General features: G+C 46.6%; 1 protein-coding gene across 1 annotated transcript in view; it reads right to left on the bottom strand.

Annotated features, from left to right (window-relative positions):
• Nucleotides 1-21,107, bottom strand: part of SYN2 (synapsin II) — a 246,843-nt gene that overhangs the window by 143,509 nt on the left and 82,227 nt on the right. The window contains exons 2-3 of the mRNA XM_054387663.1: nucleotides 7,501-7,558; nucleotides 3,349-3,440 (exon numbers count right to left, since the gene is read on the bottom strand). Of these exons, the coding sequence (XP_054243638.1) occupies nucleotides 3,349-3,440; nucleotides 7,501-7,558 (150 nt within the window). The remainder of the gene's footprint in view (nucleotides 1-3,348; nucleotides 3,441-7,500; nucleotides 7,559-21,107) is intronic.

The raw sequence follows: 21,107 nt of genomic DNA, 5'->3' as shown, positions 1-21,107 counted from the left end.
TATATATATAAGTTGCTCCCTCAGGTTGCACCAGGGGAAGTTTAGGTTGGACATTAGAAAAAACACCTTCTCTAGAAGGGCTGTCAAGCCCTGATTCAGGCTCCCCAAAGCAGTCGTGGGGTCCCCATCCCTGGAGGGGTTTCAAAGCCATGTTGATGCTAAGGGTCATGGTTTAGTGGTGACCTGGTAGTGCTGGGTTAAGGGTTGGACTTGATGATCTTAAAGGTGTCTTCCAACCAACCCAGTTTCATGGTTCTATATGTTTACATGCTTTCTGGTGTGAGGAGGGACATGCAGACATGAAGGGACATGCAGACATGAAGGGACATGCAGACATGAAGGGACATGCAGACATGAAGGGACAGCAATTCTCTGTTTTTATACATTTTGCTTTGCAGAAGCTCGTCAAAGAAACACAAAATATTTGGATAATTGTTCTACTGCTGGATGGAATGACTGGGTATAGAACAGGCTGTGAGAAAAATTGTCATCCTGGCTCAAGCATGTGTAAGATCTCAAATCTCAGCATTGTATAACTTGAGGTATCGTTTCTCACAGCTTGATCTTCATTCACAAAAATGAAACAAGCAGGTGCCTGTCACTTTTCTCCTGACCCTCCCCCCCCAAACTGTGGCAGCAAAAATGTTGTCATTGAAATGTCTATGATTTTATTCACTATTATGAATATTTTATTTTCATTTATTAACTATTTTGATCACAGAGCTAAGACCCAAGGTCCCTTTGGCCCTCACACTGCTAACACATAAGATTTTTCAGCTTAGTGTTTATGCCTTTTTAACAATCTGCTCATGTTCAATATAAACTTTGACAGCAGTGGGACCAGCACTTTGCCCCTTCTCTTTTGATAGCTGGGACAGCCAGAAACAAAGCAACAGGCCACAGATCTCATTGCCTGATCCATACTTAACACTGAGTTTCTTATCAACTGAACATGCCTATCAGTGTCTTTGCATTCCTTAGTGACAGAAGAAGCACATTCCAAGCTTCAGGCAATAAACTTCACAAACCAACAAGGCTTAAGGCCACATAAAGACTAGCACTTATCTAGAGATACAAAAAATTAATGAAAAAGAGTTTTGTTTCTCCAAAATAGTCTGTATCTCCAGATAAATTATCATAGGAACAGAGAACTGCTGTTCCATCGTGTCTGCATATCCTTCTCACACCAAAAAAGTTTGCAAACGTATAAAATCTTAAAATTGCTTTGGTTGGAAAAGATCTTCAAGATCATCAAGTCTAACCCAACACTGTCAGGTCACCATTAAAACATGTCTCTCAGTACCACATCTCCATAGCTTTGAAATGCCTCCAGGAACGGAGTGCGCTGGGCAGCCTGGATCAGGGCTTGACAATCCTTTTGGAGAAGACATTTCTCCTAATGTCCAACCTAAACCTCCCTTGCTGCAAACTGAGGCTGTTTCCTCATCCCATCACTTCACCCTTGCAAGAAGAGAGCAACCTCCACTTCACTCCAACTTCCTTCCAGGGAGTTGTAAAGAGCAATGAGCTCTTCCCTCAGTCTTCCTTTCTCCAGATTAAACAGTCCCAGTTCCCTCAGCCTCTCCTCACCAGCCCTGTTTCTCAAACCCTTCAGCAGCTTCATTGCCCTTCTCTGGACCTGCTTTAGTATCTCAATATCCTTCTTGTAGTTAGGGCCTCAAAACTAAACACAGTACTTAAGGTGCAGCATCACCAGTGCCCAGTAAGTACAGAGGCACAATCACTGCCCTAGTCCCGCTGATCCAGACCAGGATACTGGTGGCCTTCCTGGTTACCTGGTCACACACTGGCTCACATTTAGACAGCTATTAAGCAGCAGACATCTCACAAAGATTAAGAGTGATCTTATAAACTTCAGGCAGTAGCTCTATCAGGTTAAATAAATTACTATTAACCCAATAATTTTATAAAAGCCTGTGCCATCTCACTATCAGAGTTAGCTGATCACACAACGAGATGATTCCATTTCTTAGCATCAGTTTGACCAAGTTTTATCATGAACTGCAAATACCCATCTTTGCAGATGCTGTCTTCTGGAGGTTCCCAACTCACATTGAGCACTGACATGCTCTGATGCTATCTTGGCCTCAATATTTTTGTTTGTTTGGAAAATTATCTACAGAAAAGCCACTAAGGAGCAGGATCAAGATTTCCTGGCTCCAAAACTTATCTCACTGGGGAAGAAAAGAAACCCAAACTAACAAATAAACAAAGGACAAAACCAACCCCCCCCCAAAAAAAAAAAAAAAAAAAATCTGTTATTTTTCTAAAGCAAATAATCTTCTGCTTTTGGCATAAGTGGTTGTTGTATTAAGCTGCAGTATTTTTAGAACACACAAGAGATTAAACAGTTGTGAGTTTTAAAGCATAAAGGACATTTATTTTCAATCTTTCTTTCCTGATTTTTTTTTTTTTTAATAAAACTAAGTAGAAATTCTCAAATCTTTTTATTTGGACAGATGTTGTGCAAAGCCACAAAGATCCAAGATATGCTGTATGCTGTCCAGCTCCCTCAACTATTTCTCTTGCCTAAAGATAACCAGAAATAGTAAACAACCACTCTTAATGGCTTGATCCACCTCTCTGAATGCAATTGTGCAACGAAACAACTGCTACACCTAAATCCTAATTAACTGCACTAGCCAAAATAGGAGTAATTCCCACAAATTAGATAAGAAGTAGGATTGCCTGAAAATCATTTAATACCTATTTAAGGTTTTCCTTTGCCCAAACATGCCCCTGTATTCTCCCCTTACATTTGCAAGGCTGTTGAAGTGCTCACTGAAAACCAAGGTAAAATTACCCTGCCTTCAGTTTGAATAATCCTTCTTTTTGGACCCAACAGCCTATTGGGAAATCGCAGGCTTTCACAGAGAAATCTGTCAGACAGTGATGTTCCAGGAACTGCCCTGAGAGAAGTGCTGTGACTTAGCCTCTTTCAACAGAAAATATTTAGCAGTGGAAATAAACATTGCTCATCTGGAAAGGTCTGGCATGCACAGGTTCATCACGACTGTTTTTATCCCTGAAGCAAAGAGAAGCCCCAGATCAATAACCCTAGCTCCCAATCATGTATTCTTTGTACCATACTTCATTCCTATCTTCATCAAACCCATCTTCTGTATGATCAAAACCTCGAGGGCTTTCCTTCCCATCAGAAACTGGACTGATTGGATATTTCATTTCCTAACCCTTGATGGCAATGACTGAGGTGTGCTGGATGTCAAAATCTCCATCACACACATGCACAAGATCGTTGAGTGTCTTTCACATCCATACATTAAGCCATTCATTGCTTTTTGCTGTTATGTCTTTGGTTTCTCTTACCTGACAACTTTAGTGCCATTTCGAAACACTTGGACATCTACTGCGTAGTTGCCGTCAGCGTGGGCTATCAAGTTGATTTCTGAAAATTCTGCCTATGAAAAGAAGACTCACATTAGCCAGCCTGCTTCATTTTACCTTCATTTCCCCAAGTCCCTTCTTTTAAGGGCTAGTAACTGCTGACAACAAACATTGGGAACATAATGAGTACCACGAGCATGCTAATCCAATAGCATCTGCTATATGTGACACAGAGGACTACAAGAATGATGATGGGACTGGAGCACTGCCTTATGAGGAAAGGCTGAGAGACCTGGGGCTGGTTAGTCTGGAGAGGAGAAGAGTGAGAGGGGATCTATAAATGTCTGTAAATATCTGAGGGCTGGTGGTCAGGAAGGAAGGGACAGGCTCTTCTCACTGGCACCCTGTGATAGGACAAGGGGCAATGGATGTAAACTATAGCAGAGAAAGTTCCACCTCAACATGAGGAAGAGCTCACAGTAAGGCTTGCTTACACAGGGCTTACTGTAAGGTTCACAGAGGCTGTGGAGTCTCCTTCTCTGAAAACTTTCAAGCCCTGTCTGGATGCATTCCTGTGCAACCTGCAGTAGAGTCTACAGTCCTGCTCTGGCAGGGGGGTTGGACTCGATCTCCAGAGCTCCCTTTCAAACCCTAACATCCTGTGATTACGTTTGAATAAATTCTATTCCAAAGAGCAAAAAAGAAAAAAAACAATCTTTATGAAAAAGGGGCAAGGAGAAAGTGTATTTCTCATCCAGGTCTGCACAGTGCAAAGATTCTATTTTTGTTCTGTATGCTCTTAGCACAAAGATGAAAACAAAATTAACACTCATCCAAAATGGCCTAAAGTTTTGAAGGGAACAGAGCAAAAGTAGTGCCAAAATAACTATGATAAACAGAATATTTTCTTGTTTTGTTTGTGTCTTTTCATATACAGACTCTTTTCTATTTCCTTTGTGTGCACTTACTCTGCTAGTTTAAAAAGACCTGGGGCTACTAAACAATTGCCTCACAAAATCCACAAAGAAAGACAGTTTTCAAAAGGACCTTCTCAGACTGGAACTGTGGAATTTCCAAAGGAATCACTTCCATACTCTGAATCTACAGTTATTTGAAAGGAAAGGACAGGATGTTTTTCATTTATCCCCAGTCTTTCATCAGCTCAGGCTCTCAAGGCACTTTACAATAACATTACACAGCAGAATAATTGAAATGCAGCCAGCTGTCTTCTGGGGGATAAATGAAAGCATCTTTGCTATCCCAGACACTAACACAGAATAGAGAGTGTCAGAATTCCCATCAGTCTCCTCCTGAGAATCCTGGTATCACTGGAAGTCTCCCTTAGTGAAATCTGTGCAATGCCTTCAGAATTCACTGATCAGAGAAGGCAAGTGTGGCCAGCAGGAGCAGGGCGGTGATCGTGCCCCTGTACTCGGCACTGGTGAGGACACACCTTCAATACTGGGCTCAGTTTTGGGCCTCTCACTACAAGAAGGACATTGAGGGGCTGGAGCATGTCCAGAGAAGGGCAGCAAAGCTGGTGAAGGGTCTGGAGAACACAGCTGGGGAGGAGCAGCTGAGGGAACTGAGACTGTTTAGTCTGGAGAAGAAGAGGTTGAGGGGAGACCACATTGCTCTTTACAACTCCCTGAAAGGAGGTTGGAGCCAGATGGGAATTGGTCTCTTCTGTCTAGTATCAGGCGACAGAACACGAGGAAATACCCTAAAGTTGTGCCAGGGGAGGTTTAGGTTGGGTATTAGGAAAAGCTACTTTGCTGCAAGAGTGGTCAGGCATTGGAACAGGCTGCCCAGGGAGGTGGTGGAGTCACCATCCCTGGAATTGCTCAAGAAATGTGTAGAGATGGCACTTTGGGACATGGGTTGGTGGCCACGGTGTTGGGTTGACAGTTGGACTTGATGATCTTAGAGATCTTTTCCAACCAAAACAATTCTGTTTCTAAATGTGGACCCCTCTAACCACCACTCTAACTCAACAGCTTAAGTATGTGTTTGATTCAAAGCATGGAGGGCTCTCCATTCAAGACCATAGACTTCTACACATTCTTGGAGCAGGGTTTCAATGCTAGAAACACAAAGGGCAGTTTTAATACTGTTATAAAATGAGCACAAGTGGTGAGAGCCTGAAATATTTGTGTCAGTGCTGACAAGTTTAAAGAATCATTTCAGATCTATTTAAACCGAGACTGACAGCTGATATTTCTAAATAATAAGCTACATGGATTCACAATACAGATTTTGTAGTTTAAAAGCTTAGTAGATGATGGAAAATGTTGTATGTTAAGCTAGGTCATAGTAGACCATGTAAAAAAAAAGACTGCTCTCTGCTATTAGCAAAAGAACATTAAAAAAGTTAATAATTCTATTTGTATAGGGCTGTGGCAGTGCTGACACATTACAAAGTGATTAGCAGAGTTCAGCAACTTTCAATCTCTTCCTGATTAAGAGAGGTTCTGGTCTTACAAGAGACCCTGTGAAAGGACTCCTGGCATGCACAGAGGTTTTGTTAAAGAGACCACATATGTCATGCCAACTGCATGGTTTGATCCAGGTGTGAATGGTATTTGGGGACAGAACAACTTGTCTTCTTTTGCCCATCTCCCCCTCAATAGTCTTGAGGATCCCTGGCACAGCTCTCCATGTCTGCAAGCCAAGGACAGCAGCAGATATTCAGTGATGCAAAGAGTGGAGCAAAGCTGGATGCTGCACTATCACAGCAAATTTAGACAAGCTGAATCCACACCATCAGGGCTCCTTCTCCCTCACTCTTTGAAATTCTAATGACAAAACAATTCAGTTCAAGTACTGAAATGTCTTACAGTACCATCTATATGTAGAATCCAAGACTGAGAAGCAGTGAAAAGACTTATTTACTTCTCCAGTTTCAGATACCTAACTCAAATACAACAGCCATAACTCTAATGCACCCTGAAGAGGGGCAATGGTGGAAGTTGAGGCAAAGGAAGTTCCATGGAAATAGGAGAGAAAATTTTTTCACTGTGAGGGTGACAGAACACTGGAACAGGCTGCCCGGGGGGTTGTGGAGTCTCCCTCTCTGGAGATATTCAAAACCTGCTTGGATGCATTCCTGTCTGATCTGCTGTAGGTGATCCTGCTCATCCTGCTCTGGCAGGGGGTTGGAGTGGATGATCTTTCGAGGTCCCTTCCAGCCCCTGACATTCTGTGATTCAATCTCCACATTTATTTAGGCTGGTTTTAAAGAACCCAGATGCTAGCACAGCAGCCAGAGTGGGTATGTTCTTAAGGGAAGGAATTAGTGCTACAGAAATGCAACATGTAAATCATGGAGTATCTGGGAAATTCTATCTCTAAGCAGTAACTTTTCAATACATGTTGGGCAAATTATGGTCAGAGTCCTCTAAAAAGATCCAGGTTAGGATGAAATCTGTTTAAATTTGTCAGGTTATTTTAAGTACCAAGGACCTGTACATGTATGTATAGAAATATTTCTGTTGGAAAAGACCCTTAAGATCAAAGAGACCAACCATTAACCCAGCACTGCTGGACTGCCAGGTCATGACTAACCCATGTCCCTCAGCAACATGTCTGCACATCTTTTAAATCCCTCCTGGGAGGTTTGTGTGAGGCTGAGAGCCCTGGGGCTTTTTAGTCTGGAGAAAAGATGACTGAGAGGGAATTTAATAAATGGTTATAAATATCTGAGGGTTGGGGGTCAAGTGGGAGAGGACAGGCTCTGCTCAGTTGCACTCTGATAGGACAAGGGGCAACAGATATAAACTACAGAATAGGAGGTTCCTCCTCAACACAAGGAGGAACTTCTTTACTGTGAGTACTGTAAGGGTCACAGAGCACTGGAACAGGTTCCCTAGAGAGGTTGTGGAGTCTCCTTCTCTGGAGACTTTCAGGGCCCATCTGGATGTGTTCCTGTGTGCCCTGTGCTGGATTCTATGGTCCTGCTCTGCCAGGGGGGTTGGACTCGATGATCTCCAGAGGTGCCTTCCAACTCCTAACATCCTGTAATTCTCTGTGTGTGCGTATACATATATAATACGTATGTGTATATATATAGATATATATGCATTAATATAAATACACATATACAAAAATAACATCCAGATTAAGTCATTTAATTACCTGTTCCACCTTTATGTCGTATTCTCCATGAACCTTTTTTCCACGAAAAGCCTTGGCCCTGCAGGAAAAAGGGAAGAGACAAAAATCAAAACTATGTGTCTCTAGAATCAGTACCAATATAAAACCCTTCTGTATGCCTTCAGGGTTTTGAAAACACACAAATATACTAATTAAATCTATCTGCCACTTACACAGCATTCTCTTTCCTTCAATATCATAGAACCATAGAATCAACCAGGTTGGAAGAGACCTCCAAGCTCATCCAGTCCAACCTATCCCCCAGCCCTATCCAATTCATCAGACCATGGCACTGAGTGCCTCATCCAGGCTTCTCTTGAACATCTCCAGGAACAGCGACTCCACCACCTCCCTGGGCAGCACATCCCAATGGCAAATCTCTCTCTCTGTGAAGAACTTCCTCCTAACACCCAGCCTAGACCTCCCCTGGCACAGCTTGAGACTGTGTCCCCTCCTTCTGCTGCTGGTTGCCTGGGAGAAGAGCCCAACCCCCACCTGGCTACAACCTCCCTTCAGGGAGTTGTAGACAGCAATGAGGTCTGCCCTGAGCCTCCTCTTCTCCAGGCTGAACACCCCCAGCTCCCTCAGCCTCTCCTCACAGGGCTGTGCTCCAGACCCCTCCCCAGCTTCGTTGCCCTTCTCTGGACACCTTCCAGTACCTCAACATCTCTCTTGAACTGAGGAGCCCAGAACTGGACACAGGACTCAAGGTGTGGCCTGAGCAGTGCTGAGCACAGGGCAGAATAACCTCCCTTGTCCTGCTGGCCACACTATCCCTGATCCAGGCCAGGATGCCATTGGCTCTCTTGGCCACCTGGGCACACTGCTGGCTCATGTTCAGCTACTATCAGCCAGTACCCCCAGGTCCCTCTCTGTCTGGCTGCTCTCAGCCACTCTGTCCCCAGCCTGTAGCACTGCTTGGAGTTGTTGTGGCCAAAGTGCAGAACCCTGCCCTTAGACTTGTTCAATCTCATCCCATTGGCCTCTGCCCACCCATCCAGCCTGTCAAGGTCCCTCTGCAGGGCCCTCCTACCCTCCACAGATGCACTCCTGCTCCTAACTTGGTGTCATCTGCAAACTTACTGATGATGGACTCAATCCCCTCATCCAGATCATCAATAAAGATATTGAAGAGGGGCCCAGCACTGATCCCTGGGGGACACCACTAGTGACTGGCCACCAACTGGATGTGGCACCATTCACCACCACTCTCTGGGCCTGGCCCTCCAGACACTTCTTGACACATTTCAGATAAAAACCATAATGTGCTGGAGTGAGTACAGAGGAGGGCAAGGAAGCTGGGAAAGGCCTGGAGAATAAATCTGATGAAGAGCAACCGAAGGAGCTGGGGATGGTTAGCTTGAAACAGAGGAGGCCGAGGGGAGACCTCCTGGCTGTCTACAACTACCTGAAGGGAGGTTGTGGAGAGGCTGGTGCTGATCTCTTCTCCCAGGCAATTAGTGATAGAACAAGAGGGAATGACCTCAAGCTGTCCCTGGGTAGGTTTAGACTGAACATTAGGAAAGTTTTTTCAGGGCAAGAGTGGTCAGGAATTGGAATGTGCTGCCCAGGGAGGTGGTGGAGTCACCAACCCTGGATGTGTTTAAGGGTCACTTGGAAGTCGTGCTTGGGGCTATGGTTTAGGGGTGAGCCTTGTAGAGTAGGCTTATCAGTTGGACTTGGTGATCCTGAGGGTCTTTTCCAACCTGAATATTTCTGTGATTCTAATTCTGTGATTTCCAGCACAAAAGTGAAGGCTAGTGGACACTGAAATGCACATCTCACAATTAGTTATTAACAAAAAGACATATCGTGCTCTGGGTAAAAGGAACAACACAAGTGGAAATTCATTCCACCATGAACAACTTCCTCACGAGGACTCCTGGTAGGCTTTAATCACTTTAGTCACAAGCACTGCTGTGGCAGTTCAGGCTGGGTGCCTCCTGTCACTGCCACACAAGCTACACCTCCGGTGTCCTGAGTGTCCAACCCCAGAAGGTGGGCACAGGAAACAGCCTATTTCTACCCAGAAATCCTGCACCCTATAAATCCATCTGCAAAGTCATTCCCTTCCTCTTTCTTCCCTCTCTGCTCCCGTGGGAGATGCTTCCCTGTCGGGTAACGGTGGGGGAGCAGCTCATGGCCTCTCAGGCCTGTCTAGGTCTAATGCCAGGAGGAGAGGGGGGAGGCAGTCTCAGACCTGGCCCCCAGGAGACTAGCCTGCCCTGCACTCTAACACTCTGAAGCTGAAGAAGAGCCACAGTATCAATTCCTCTGCACCTTCTTAGCTCAGCAAGTCAAAGCTTAGAATACATTTCCCACTTTTATCACCTGCAAACAAAATTCTGTTGTGTAATCCAAAACCAGAACACCACACAACATCATCTCAAGTGTTCAAAAAGGTTACTTTGTCCATTTTCAGCACCTGACAAAACACTGCTGTTAAACTAAATCTACCTCCTCAGTGAAAGCAATTTATACTGCACATTGAAATAGCCTATCTTTGCTGCTGGAAAATCCTCGTTCCTCTGAGGTCCTGAGGAGTTTCACCACTGATTTCAATAGTGGAAGAAACACTTCCTTTGGCAACCTGTTTTTCCAGGATGTCTTCAGCAGTATGAATAACGGATGGTAGAAAAGGAAGTGTGTACCCTGCAATGGCACGCTGAAATATTCCTCAGCAATTCATTCTGTACGAAAATACAATTGGCAAGAAGACAACAATGAAGAAAGAATTTGCATCACTGGTTTCTTGTAATAAAGATCCCTGATCCCTGACAAGTGGAGTCCCTCAGGGGTCAGTCCTGGGACCAGTCTTATTTAACATCTTTGTTGGTGCCATGGACAGCAGCATTGAGGCACCCTCAGCAAGTTCACTGGTGACACCAAGCTGTGTGGTGCAGCAGATATGCTGACAGGAAGGGATCCATCCAGAGGGACCCTGACAGGCTGCAGAGCTGGGCCTATGACCACCTCATGAGGTTCAACAAGACCAAAAGCAAGGTCCTGCACCTGGGTCAGGGCAATCCCAAGCACTGATACAGGCTGGGCAGGGACTGGCTTGAGAGCAGCCCTGGAGAAAAGGACTTAGGGGTGCTGGGGGATGAGAAGCTCAACATGAGCCAGCAGTGAGCACTTGCAGGCCAGAGAGCCAAGCAGAGCTTGGGCTGCATCAAGCAAAGCATAGCCAGCAGGTTGAGGGAGGTGATTCTCCCCCTCTGGTGAGACCCCACTTGGGGTACTGCATCCAGTTCTGGAGCCTCTATTACAAGAAGGATCTGGAGGTGCTGCAATGTGTCCAGAGAAGGGCCAGAGAATGATCAAAGGGCTGGAACTCCTCTGCTATGAGAGCAGACAGAGAGTTGAGGCTGTTCTCTCTGGAGAAAAGAAGGGTCTGAGGAGATTTTATTGTGGCCTTCCAGTATCTGAAGGGGGCTCCAAGAAAGCTGGGGAGGGACTTTGTAGGGTGTCAGGGAGTGATAGGCCTGGGGGGAATGGAACAAAACTAGAAATGGGGAGATTCAGATTGGATGTTAGGAATAAATTCTTCCCCATGAGGGTGGTGAGAGACTGGAACAGGTTGCCCAGGGAGGTGGTGGAAGCCTCATCCCTGGAGGTTTTTGCAGCCAGGCTGGATGTGGCTGTGAGCAACCTGCTGTAGTGTGAGGTGTCCCTGCCCATGGCAGGGGGGGTGGAACTGGCTGAGCCTTGAAGTCCCTCTTCCAAACCTGACAATTCTATGATTCTACAAAATACACATGAGATATGAAGTTTGAGGTCCATCATGGTTTTTTTCAGGAGGTGCATGCAGCGTAATGTTATCAAATATTTTTACAGACAACAAAAACAGACATGAAATAGCCAACATCACAAGTCTAACTTAAAGAAATACTATTAATCACTTGTTTTTCTTCCTCAGCTAGTGATGAAATTCCATCTGAGGAATTTGAAAATCACCACCTGAAATTTTTGAAGCTGTTCAGCTAAAAGTTTACTAATTTTGCTTATGTTGAAGAATCAGCTGGACCATGTTAATCTGATAGGTGCAGGAAAACCCAGGATATCTCTATTACCCTTGAGAAGTCCACAAAAATCAGACCAGAGAGGAAAGTTGTGCTCACAGGTAGCACCACATCTACCTCAGGAATAAGCAGTCCATTTGTAACAGCAGACAACTGAAATGTCTCTTTGAAAACCTAAGATTTATTGCTTCAAAACACTTCCAGCTACAATTCTGATCCCCACAGATTGAACAGTAATGTTATTGTTGAATTTCACTGGGAACAGGATGAGATCATAGATCTTAGCTCTGATGCAGCAATAGGTGAGGTAAACGTATTACTGGACACCACATAACACAAATATAATTTCGCCAGAATTATGTTTGCCACATGAGACAATGTTATTTTAAGATTAGATTTAAAAACGAATCATATTTAAGAATAAATAATATTTAAGAATAAATATTATTTTAAGAAGCTGCCTCTTAAACACTGAAAAATAAGCTTAGATCAATACTCAGTTTCTTCAAAGCAGGAAGGTTACCTGACCATAGACAGATATCCATCCTTCCACAGTGCTTCCCCTCACCACTGTCACCAAAACTGATTCCTTCTTAAAGAGAAGAAACGAAACTAGGAAACCCCAAAGAGCAGCTCTGTGATTTTTTCAGTGCTAAGTCCACTGCACATATTGTTCAGTGTAAACAACTAAACTCTGGCATGACTCACATTTCAACAAATGACTTCAGCTCTGAAAATAAACAGTCATGTTAAGTCCTGAAATGAAGCAATCGGAGGCCTGGAAACAAACATGACATTGGATGGTTCGGCAGGATTCCCAAGTAGCCCTAGCAAACAACTCTTAGTGAAATGGATAATTGTCAATAATAGTCTCCAAATGTTCAGCCACAAATGGCAAGATTTTATCTGGATATCTCTGAGGGAAAAAAAAAAAAAAGTTACAGCAAGAAGCCACAACTCTGTCATTTCAGAATCACAGAATTGTTAGGGTGGGAAGGGGCCTCAAGGATCATCCAGTTCAGGGACACCTGACACTAGATCAGAACAAACCCTTAAAGAATTCTTAGCCTGAGCCTGCTGTGAAACAGAGCCTAGTTTTCATTTCATTTACTGTACCTAGGAATCATGCCCTGCTTGAATTCTTTCCCATTTGCAATGTGAGAAATACACAATTCTATCATAAAGATATTTATTATTTGCCTAAATTATTGCCTTTTCAAGTGAGGGGAAAATGGGGGGGGACAAAATTCCTTCATGGTATTGATATACAGAATCCCACTGAATTGTAGTTTGAAATTCCTGTTACACCTTGTTACTCTCAGTAGTGAGCTTAGAGTACCCATTTGCAGGTACTAGGACAGGTTAGGAGCTGCCCTACTGGAAAGCAGCTCCACAGAGAAAGACCTTGAGTGCTGGTGGACAGCAAGTTCTGCATGGGACAGCAATGTGCTCTTGTAGCCAAGAGGGACAATGGGATCCTGGGGTGCATCAAGAAGTATGGCCAGCACGTCTAGGAAGGTTCTTCTCCCTCTCTACTCTGCCCTGCTGAGACCACAGCTGCAATCCTGTGTCCAGTTTTAGGCTCCCCAGTTCAAGAGAGACAGAGACCTGCTGGAGAGAGTCCAAGGGAGAGCCAGGAGGATGCTTAGGGGACTTGAGCATCTCCCCTGTGAAGAGAGACTGAGAGCCCTGGGGCTGTTTAGTCTGGAGAAGAGAAGGCTGAGAGGGATCTGATCAATGTCTATTAATAGCTGAGGGGTGGGGGTCAAGGGGAGGGGGCCAGGCTCTTTTGGGTGGTGCACAGTGATAAGACAAGGAACAACAGGTTCAAGCTTGAACATAGAAGATTTCAGCCCAACATGAGGAGAAACTTCTTTAAGTTAGGGTGATGGAACCCTGGAACAGGCTGCCCAGAGAGGTTGTGGAGTCTCCTTCTCTGCAGACTTTCAAACCCCACCTGGATGTATTCCTGTGCAGACTACCCTGGGTGATCCTGCTCTGGTGGGGGAGTTGGACTCAATGATCTCTGGAGGTCCCTTCCAACCACTAATGTACTGTGATACACCAACTCCTGGAGCACCTCCATGGAGGAGTTGATGCTTCCAAGGCCAAGGTCTTTGGGCAAAGCATTCGAGCAGTGTGAGGTCAGCTGTCAGCACGATCAAAGTTAACAAAACAAATGTTCAGGTAGCACCTAGCTGCCCACTCTGGATGCTTTCTTGCTTTGTACGTAGGGAAGAGATGGAAAGAAAGCAGCAGCATCACTCATCTGGAACTCACTGTGCAAACAGTTGCTTTGCCAAAGCCTAAAGAAAATGGACAGCTGCTGATACGAATGCTGCCTGCTGGAGTTAATTACATGTCTTCTTACAGTCAGAATCTTCTTTTAAGCAGGTGAAATGTTTATGCAGCTCCTCTTTCACAAGTCATTTTTTCTGGATCAATTCCTTGCACATTTAAAATTACCCAATTCTAGAATATGCAATTGCTGTAGGTGGAGCCTCACACTACTTACTGACCTCAGGCAAGGACAATGGATGAAACATTAATCGCTAAAACTGTTTCAAATCTAAAAAGAAGTCCTGAAATATTTTCCCCTTGAAGTACACAGCATCTGCATACATTTCTGCAGTATCTTGAAACCAGTCTGGCTTCATTTCAAATAAATGAAGAGAGCATTAAACCTGACGCTGCTTTTGACTGGCAGCACAATCAACAGCAAAATCCTTTGCTAGGATGCAACAGGTTTATATGACTTTAGTTTGCATTCTTTAACACCATGATGATGAACTTATCAGTAATAGCTTATACTAAAGTCAAAAGCATGCATCCAGCAAGTGTGCAGGGTCCAGTCCTCCAAACAATCATTCACGTTTTAAGTTTCCTATTCTTACAGCACTGCCTACACTAAAACACTGAAATTTGCACTTGGAATCACACAGAATTACAGTCACAGAACGTTAGGGGCTGGAAGGGGCCTCAAAAGCTCGTCCAGTCCAACCCCCCTGCCAGAGCAGGATCACCTAGAGCAGATCACACAGGAACACATCCAGGTGGGTCTTGAATATCCCCAGAGAGGGAGACTCCACAACCCCCCTGCGCAGCCTGTTCCTGTGTTCTATCACCCTCACAGGGAAAAAAAATTTCCCTCATATTTCCATGGATCTTCCTATGCCTCAGCTTCCACCATTGCTGTCACTGGGCATCACCAAGAAGAGCCTGGCTCCATCCTCTTGGCACTCACCCTTTCCATATTTATAAATGTTAATGAGTTCACCCCTCAGTCTCCTCTCCAAACTAAAGAGCCCCAGCTCCCTCAGGCTCTCCTCATAAGGAACTGCTTCAATTGAAAAAGATCTTTAAGATCACTAAGTCCAACCATCAACCCAACAGCACCATGGCCATTAAGCCATGCCCTGAAGTGCCATGTCTGCACATCTTTTGAACATTGCAATCGTAGTCTGGTTTCAGTACAAAGAGCATCATGTGCACAGGAACCAGGCCCTCATTTCTGGGCATGCCCAAACAGTGACCTGGGAACTAGTGATCAATCCCATCAACAGGATTGTATGCTCAAAGGTAACTATGGTGCCAGTTTACTGCAAGAGTGTTTTCATCATTCAGAAGAGCAGCACCCTCTAGAGTACATAAATTGCCAACTGGTGGCATTTACAAACTGTCATTTACTGCAAACAAGGTGGTGCACAGATCTATAGATCTATAAATAACTGGCTCACTGGAATTGCTGTTTGCTTGTAAAGGTTTGGGCATACTACTGAGAGAACCAACCAGACTTCCTTGAACTGCAAAGCCTGGTGCACTAGCCTCAGAGACAGAACAGCAAAGGCAGAAGGGAAAGCAAAGCCAACCTGCAAGGTCAGGTTTGTTAAAACTAATTAACTCAGCTGGGAAGAGAATAAAAAAGAGGGGAAACCGGGAGGATTAGAGGGGGAAGGAAAGGAGGAGGAGGAAGAAGGGAGGGGAGGGGGAGAGGGGGGGGAAGAACAGGCAGGAGGGGGAGAGGGGGGGAAGAACAGGCAGGAGGGGGAGGGGGGGGAAGAACAGGCAGGAGGGGGAGGGGGGGGAAGAACAGGCAGGAGGGGGAGAGGGGGGGAAGAACAGGCAGGAGGGGGAGAGGGGGGGGAAGAACAGGCAGGAGGGGGAGAGGGGGGGGAAGAACAGGCAGGAGGGGGAGAGGGGGGGGAAGAACAGGCAGGAGGGGGAGAGGGGGGGGAAGAACAGGCAGGAGGGGGAGAGGGGGGGAAGAACAGGCAGGAGGGGGAGAGGGGGGGAAGAACAGGCAGGAGGGGAGAGGGGGGGAAGAACAGGCAGGAGGGGAGAGGGGGGGAAGAACAGGCAGGAGGGGAGAGGGGGGGAAGAACAGGCAGGAGGGGAGAGGGGGGGAAGAACAGGCAGGAGGGGAGGGGGGGGAAGAACAGGCAGGAGGGGAGAGGGGGGGAAGAAAGGCAGGAGGGGAGAGGGGGGGAAGAACAGGCAGGAGGGGAGAGGGGGGAAGAAAAGACAGGAGGGGAGAGGGGGGGAAGAAAAGAGCAGGAGGGGAGAGGGGGGGAAGAAAGGCAGGAGGGGAGAGGGGGGAAAGAAAGGCAGGAGGGGAGAGGGGGGGAAGAAAGGCAGGAGGGGAGAGGGGGGGAAGAAAGACAGGAGGGGAGAGGGGGGAAGAAAAGACAGGAGGGGAGAGGGGGGAAAAAAGGCAGGAGGGGAGAGGGGGGAAGAAAGACAGGAGGGGAGAGGGGGGAAAGAAAGACAGGAGGGGAGAGGGGGGAAGAAAGGCAGGAGGGGAGAGGGGGGAAGAAAGGCAGGAGGGGAGAGGGGGGGAAGAAAGACAGGAGGGGAGAGGGGGGAAGAAAAGACAGGAGGGGAGAGGGGGGAAGAAAAGACAGGAGGGGAGAGGGGGGAAGAAAGACAGGAGGGGAGAGGGGGGAAGAAAGACAGGAGGGGAGAGGGGGGAAGAAAGACAGGAGGGGAGAGGGGGGAAGAAAAGGCAGGAGGGGAGAGGGGGGGAAGAAAAGACAGGAGGGGAGAGGGGGGAAGAACAGACAGGAGGGGAGAGGGGGGAAGAACAGACAGGAGGGGAGAGGGGGGAAGAAAGACAGGAGGGGAGAGGGGGGGAAGAAAGACAGGAGGGGAGAGGGGGGGAAGAAAAGACAGGAGGGGAGAGGGGGGAAGAAAGACAGGAGGGGAGAGGGGGGAAGAAAGGCAGGAGGGGAGAGGGGGGAAGAAAGACAGGAGGGGAGAGGGGGGAAGAAAAGACAGGAGGGGAGAGGGGGGAAGAAAGACAGGAGGGGAGAGGGGGGAAAAAAGACAGGAGGGGAGAGGGGGGAAGAAAAGACAGGAGGGGAGAGGGGGGAAAAAGACAGGAGGGGAGAGGGGGGAAAAAAGACAGGAGGGGAGAGGGGGGAAAAAGACAGGAGGGGAGAGGGGGGAAAAAAGACAGGAGGGGAGAGGGGGGAAAAAAGACAGGAGGGGAGAGGGGGGGAAAAAAGACAGGAGGGGAGAGGGGGGAAAAAAGACAGGAGGGGAGAGGGGGGGAAAAAAGACAGGAGGGGAGAGGGGGGAAGAAAGACAGGAGGGGAGAGGGGGGAAGAAAAGACAGGAGGGGAGAGGGGGGAAAGAAAGACAGGAGGGGAGAGGGGGGGAAAAAGACAGGAGGGGAGAGGGGGGAAGAAAGACAGGAGGGGAGAGGGGGGAAAAAGACAGGAGGGGAGAGGGGGGAAAAAGACAGGAGGGGAGAGGGGGGAAGAAAAGACAGGAGGGGAGAGGGGGGAAGAAAAGACAGGAGGGGAGAGGGGGAAAAAAGACAGGAGGGGAGAGGGGGGAAAAAAGACAGGAGGGGAGAGGGGGGAAGAAAGACAGGAGGGGAGAGGGGGGAAGAAAGACAGGAGGGGAGAGGGGGGAAAAAAAGACAGGAGGGGAGAGGGGGGAAGAAAGACAGGAGGGGAGAGGGGGGGAAAAAGACAGGAGGGGAGAGGGGGGAAAAAGACAGGAGGGGAGAGGGGGGAAAAAGACAGGAGGGGAGAGGGGGGAAGAAAAGACAGGAGGGGAGAGGGGGGAAAAAAGACAGGAGGGGAGAGGGGGGAAAAAGACAGGAGGGGAGAGGGGGGAAAAAGACAGGAGGGGAGAGGGGGGAAAAAGACAGGAGGGGAGAGGGGGGAAAAAGACAGGAGGGGAGAGGGGGGAAAAAGACAGGAGGGGAGAGGGGGGAAAAAGACAGGAGGGGAGAGGGGGGAAAAGACAGGAGGGGAGAGGGGGGAAAAAAGACAGGAGGGGAGAGGGGGGAAAAAAGACAGGAGGGGGGAAAAAAGACAGGAGGGGGGAAAAAAGACAGGAGGGGAGAGGGGGGAAAAAAGACAGGAGGGGAGAGGGGGAAAAAAAGACAGGAGGGGAGAGGGGGAAAAAAAAGACAGGAGGGGAGAGGGGGAAAAAAAGAGAGGAGGGGAGAGGGGGAAAAAAAGAGAGGAGGGGAGGGGGGAGGGGGAAAGACAGGAGGGGAGAAAAGAAAGAGTACATGTAGTCTGAGGTTCTGTACCAGAAAACCCATGGTTTGTATGTGGTGCTGGTTTCATGCTGAATCAAGAGTGATCAGTCTACCCCCAGCAGTCAGTATTTTCTGTTAATTTATTGAAAATATGACTGTGTCTAAGATGCCATCAGCATCCCATCTGCACTGCTAGGTGATCCAGTAACACAGAGTGCTAAAAGATATGGAACACTGGCAGGATACATTTGGTAACCTTGTCAACCATCCCATGAACAAGCATTGTAGAAATCATCTATATGAGAATCAACCTTTCAGTGATAGCAGCTAGACACATCCTAAGTACATGGGGTTTAAGACAGCAGTTTTAAAACTGGCTTTGATATTAAATCAAAAACATCTCCCAAGAACATAATGGTTTTAAAAGATAATCACATCCCTATCAGGAAGCTGGAATAAAGAATCATTTAAAGGAGAAAGATTTTTGATTTAATGTTAGGGTATAAAAGAGATCTTCGTAGACTGTTAGGCAAACTTTTGGAAGGACATGAAAACCATAAGAAACCATTATCAAAAGTAAGCCTATGACCAGATCTGCACATTAGTATCATTTGATGCGACCTAATCTGCAATCTACTGGACCCAGTGGGAATGTCTCTGCCAACAATGGGCTCTGCAACTGTCTGATATCATCAACCAACCTTTGCTACACTGGCTTCCAACTAACCAGCCTTGCTAATGAACTTCTTCATTTGGAACTGCTATGGTGATGCTATCAGGAGGAGAAATGAAGAATAAGCAAGCTGGTTTGCAGACTTTTCCTTGCTTGTTCCACATTTCTGCAACAAGAGGTTGACTCTTCAAGACTTTGACACTGTTGAATGCGTTGCTCAGCTTCTGCAAAAGCTATCTGGATTCAAAACACGTTCCTTTCTTCTTCTGCACTGTGAAGTTACGCTTCTGGCACTTGACCCAGCCAGTATTTCACATAAAAATTATGTTTTTCTCAAGCTATTACTTCATACAGAAACTGTCTTAGAAGTATCAGAGCATCACTACAAGCTAAGTGATAGAAGATACCAAATGCATGACTCACAGCTTTAGTAGTGCTCCCTGGTGAGCTGGATTTCATTAGATTAATGATAACCTCCACTGCCAAGAGCCTGTAAATTTGAACAGCAGCACATTTGAATGGCTCTGAAAGAGCACACCTGACATTAACAGGCTCCCGAGCTCACATTTGTATCAGGCCAGTTAAATTCTGCTGTTAATCACTCAGTGTGATGAGTGTTCCATGTTGAATGGAAGCACTGTAATGGCAGGGATTGCTCTTGCCAGTTATTCCCTGGGTGATCTGACAGCTCACACAAAACCTAACTGAAACCTGACTGATTTCATAGCATTGTTCTCCCCGGGATGACAGGCAGGACACAGTTAAGGCAGCTCTGCATTCTAAGTCACACCTTGCCTTTTAAAGGAGAATATTTACTGTTCATACAAAAAAACGGGTGCTGGCTTCTGCCAGTAAGGTCACATACAGACAACTGCATTTTTGCCTGTTATTTAACCTACTGAGGTCACAGAAGAAAGGATTTGTGAACATTTTCTTCTGTGCCCAATCTGGCCATTTACTTTTTCTTAACATCTTGTTTCCACCAGCACGAAATGCCCTGTCCTCATTCTCTACCTGAGATCACTGTGCCAACTACTCCTGTGCCAGTCTTGCCAATTGTAATATATGGAAAGAGAATCACTAGGAGCAGAAGCCAGCACTTGTGGTCCTGGTGTATATCAGCACGTGGTGCAGTCATCCCAGATGACCTAATGCTGGAACTCATCACAGTGTTGACTCTGTTTGGTCAACAAAAAAGTTATCCAAGGGACAGCAATGTGCCCCTGTGGTCAAGAAGGCAAATGGTCTCCTGGGGTGCATTAAGAAGAGTGTGGCCAGAAGGTCAAGGGAGGTTCTCCTCCCACCTCTACTCTGCCCTGGTAAGGCCACATCTGGAGTACTGTGTCCAGTTCTGGGCTCCCCGGTTCAGGAGGGACAAGGATATACCAGAGACAGTCCAACAGGCTACAAGGACGCTGAAGGGACTGGAACATGTCTGATGAGGACAGGCTGAAAGCCCTGGGGCTGTTTAGCCTGGAAAAGAGCAGCCTGAGAGATCATCTTATTAATGTTTATAAATGTCTGAAGGGTGGGTTTCAAGAAGCAGGGACCAGGCTCTTTTCAGTGGTATCCTGTAACAGGATGAGGGTCAGTGGACACCAACTGGAACACAGGAAGTTCCACCTCAATATTGGGAAAAACTTCTTAGCTGGTAAGGCTGATGGAGCTCTGGAGCAGGCTGCCCAGAGAGGTTGTGGAGTCTCCTTCTCTAGAGACTTTCAAGACCCATCTGGATGTGTTCCTGTGTGACCTGCCCTAGGTGATCCTGTTTTGACACAGGGTTGGACTTGATCTCTAGAGCTCCTCTCCAACCCCTGACACTCTATGATTCTATCAAGCTACAGAGTTTCTTCATCACTGATGTGCCCAGTTGTACTGAGGGCCATAAAAACAGAGATACAAACCAAACGTAACTGGGCAGAAGAAATACCTGTAGGAAACCTTCCTCCTCCTCTGGCACAAGGCTTCTGTAACTTGGAGCAGTGAACTTTGGTAAACACACACTGAAAAAAACTGAGCTCCTGCATGCAGCCTCTCCTCTGCAGAGGCACTGAGCCACCACACTCTTCACCATCCCCTTACTGGTGGTGGCTGAACGCATGGAAAAGCAGAGTAAACACTGGAGGATTTTCCTGCCCAGACAGCAGAGAAGAAGCTGCCTTGAGAGTCAGCTCTAGAAGTGTATTAAAAGCAAAGCAAAACCAATCCAGCAACAGAGAACACCACCTTACTGAGCAGCAATTATTTGTTCTCCTTTGCTCTGCTGCACATCCCCCTTGCTACAAACGTGGGTTTTTTTTCAGACCAGCTTTATATGTGGCACCTTCAGAGGCTTCCAATCCTATTTTTTCTTCTCCCAGTTTGAGAAGTCTTTTCTTTTTAAACAAATTATTCTGTC

The sequence above is a fragment of the Indicator indicator genome, chromosome 15 (genome assembly GCF_027791375.1).
Source record: "Indicator indicator isolate 239-I01 chromosome 15, UM_Iind_1.1, whole genome shotgun sequence".
NCBI lineage: Eukaryota > Metazoa > Chordata > Aves > Piciformes > Indicatoridae > Indicator > Indicator indicator.
Note: the sequence above shows the minus strand (reverse complement) of the source record. Positions and strands in the feature narration are given on the sequence as shown.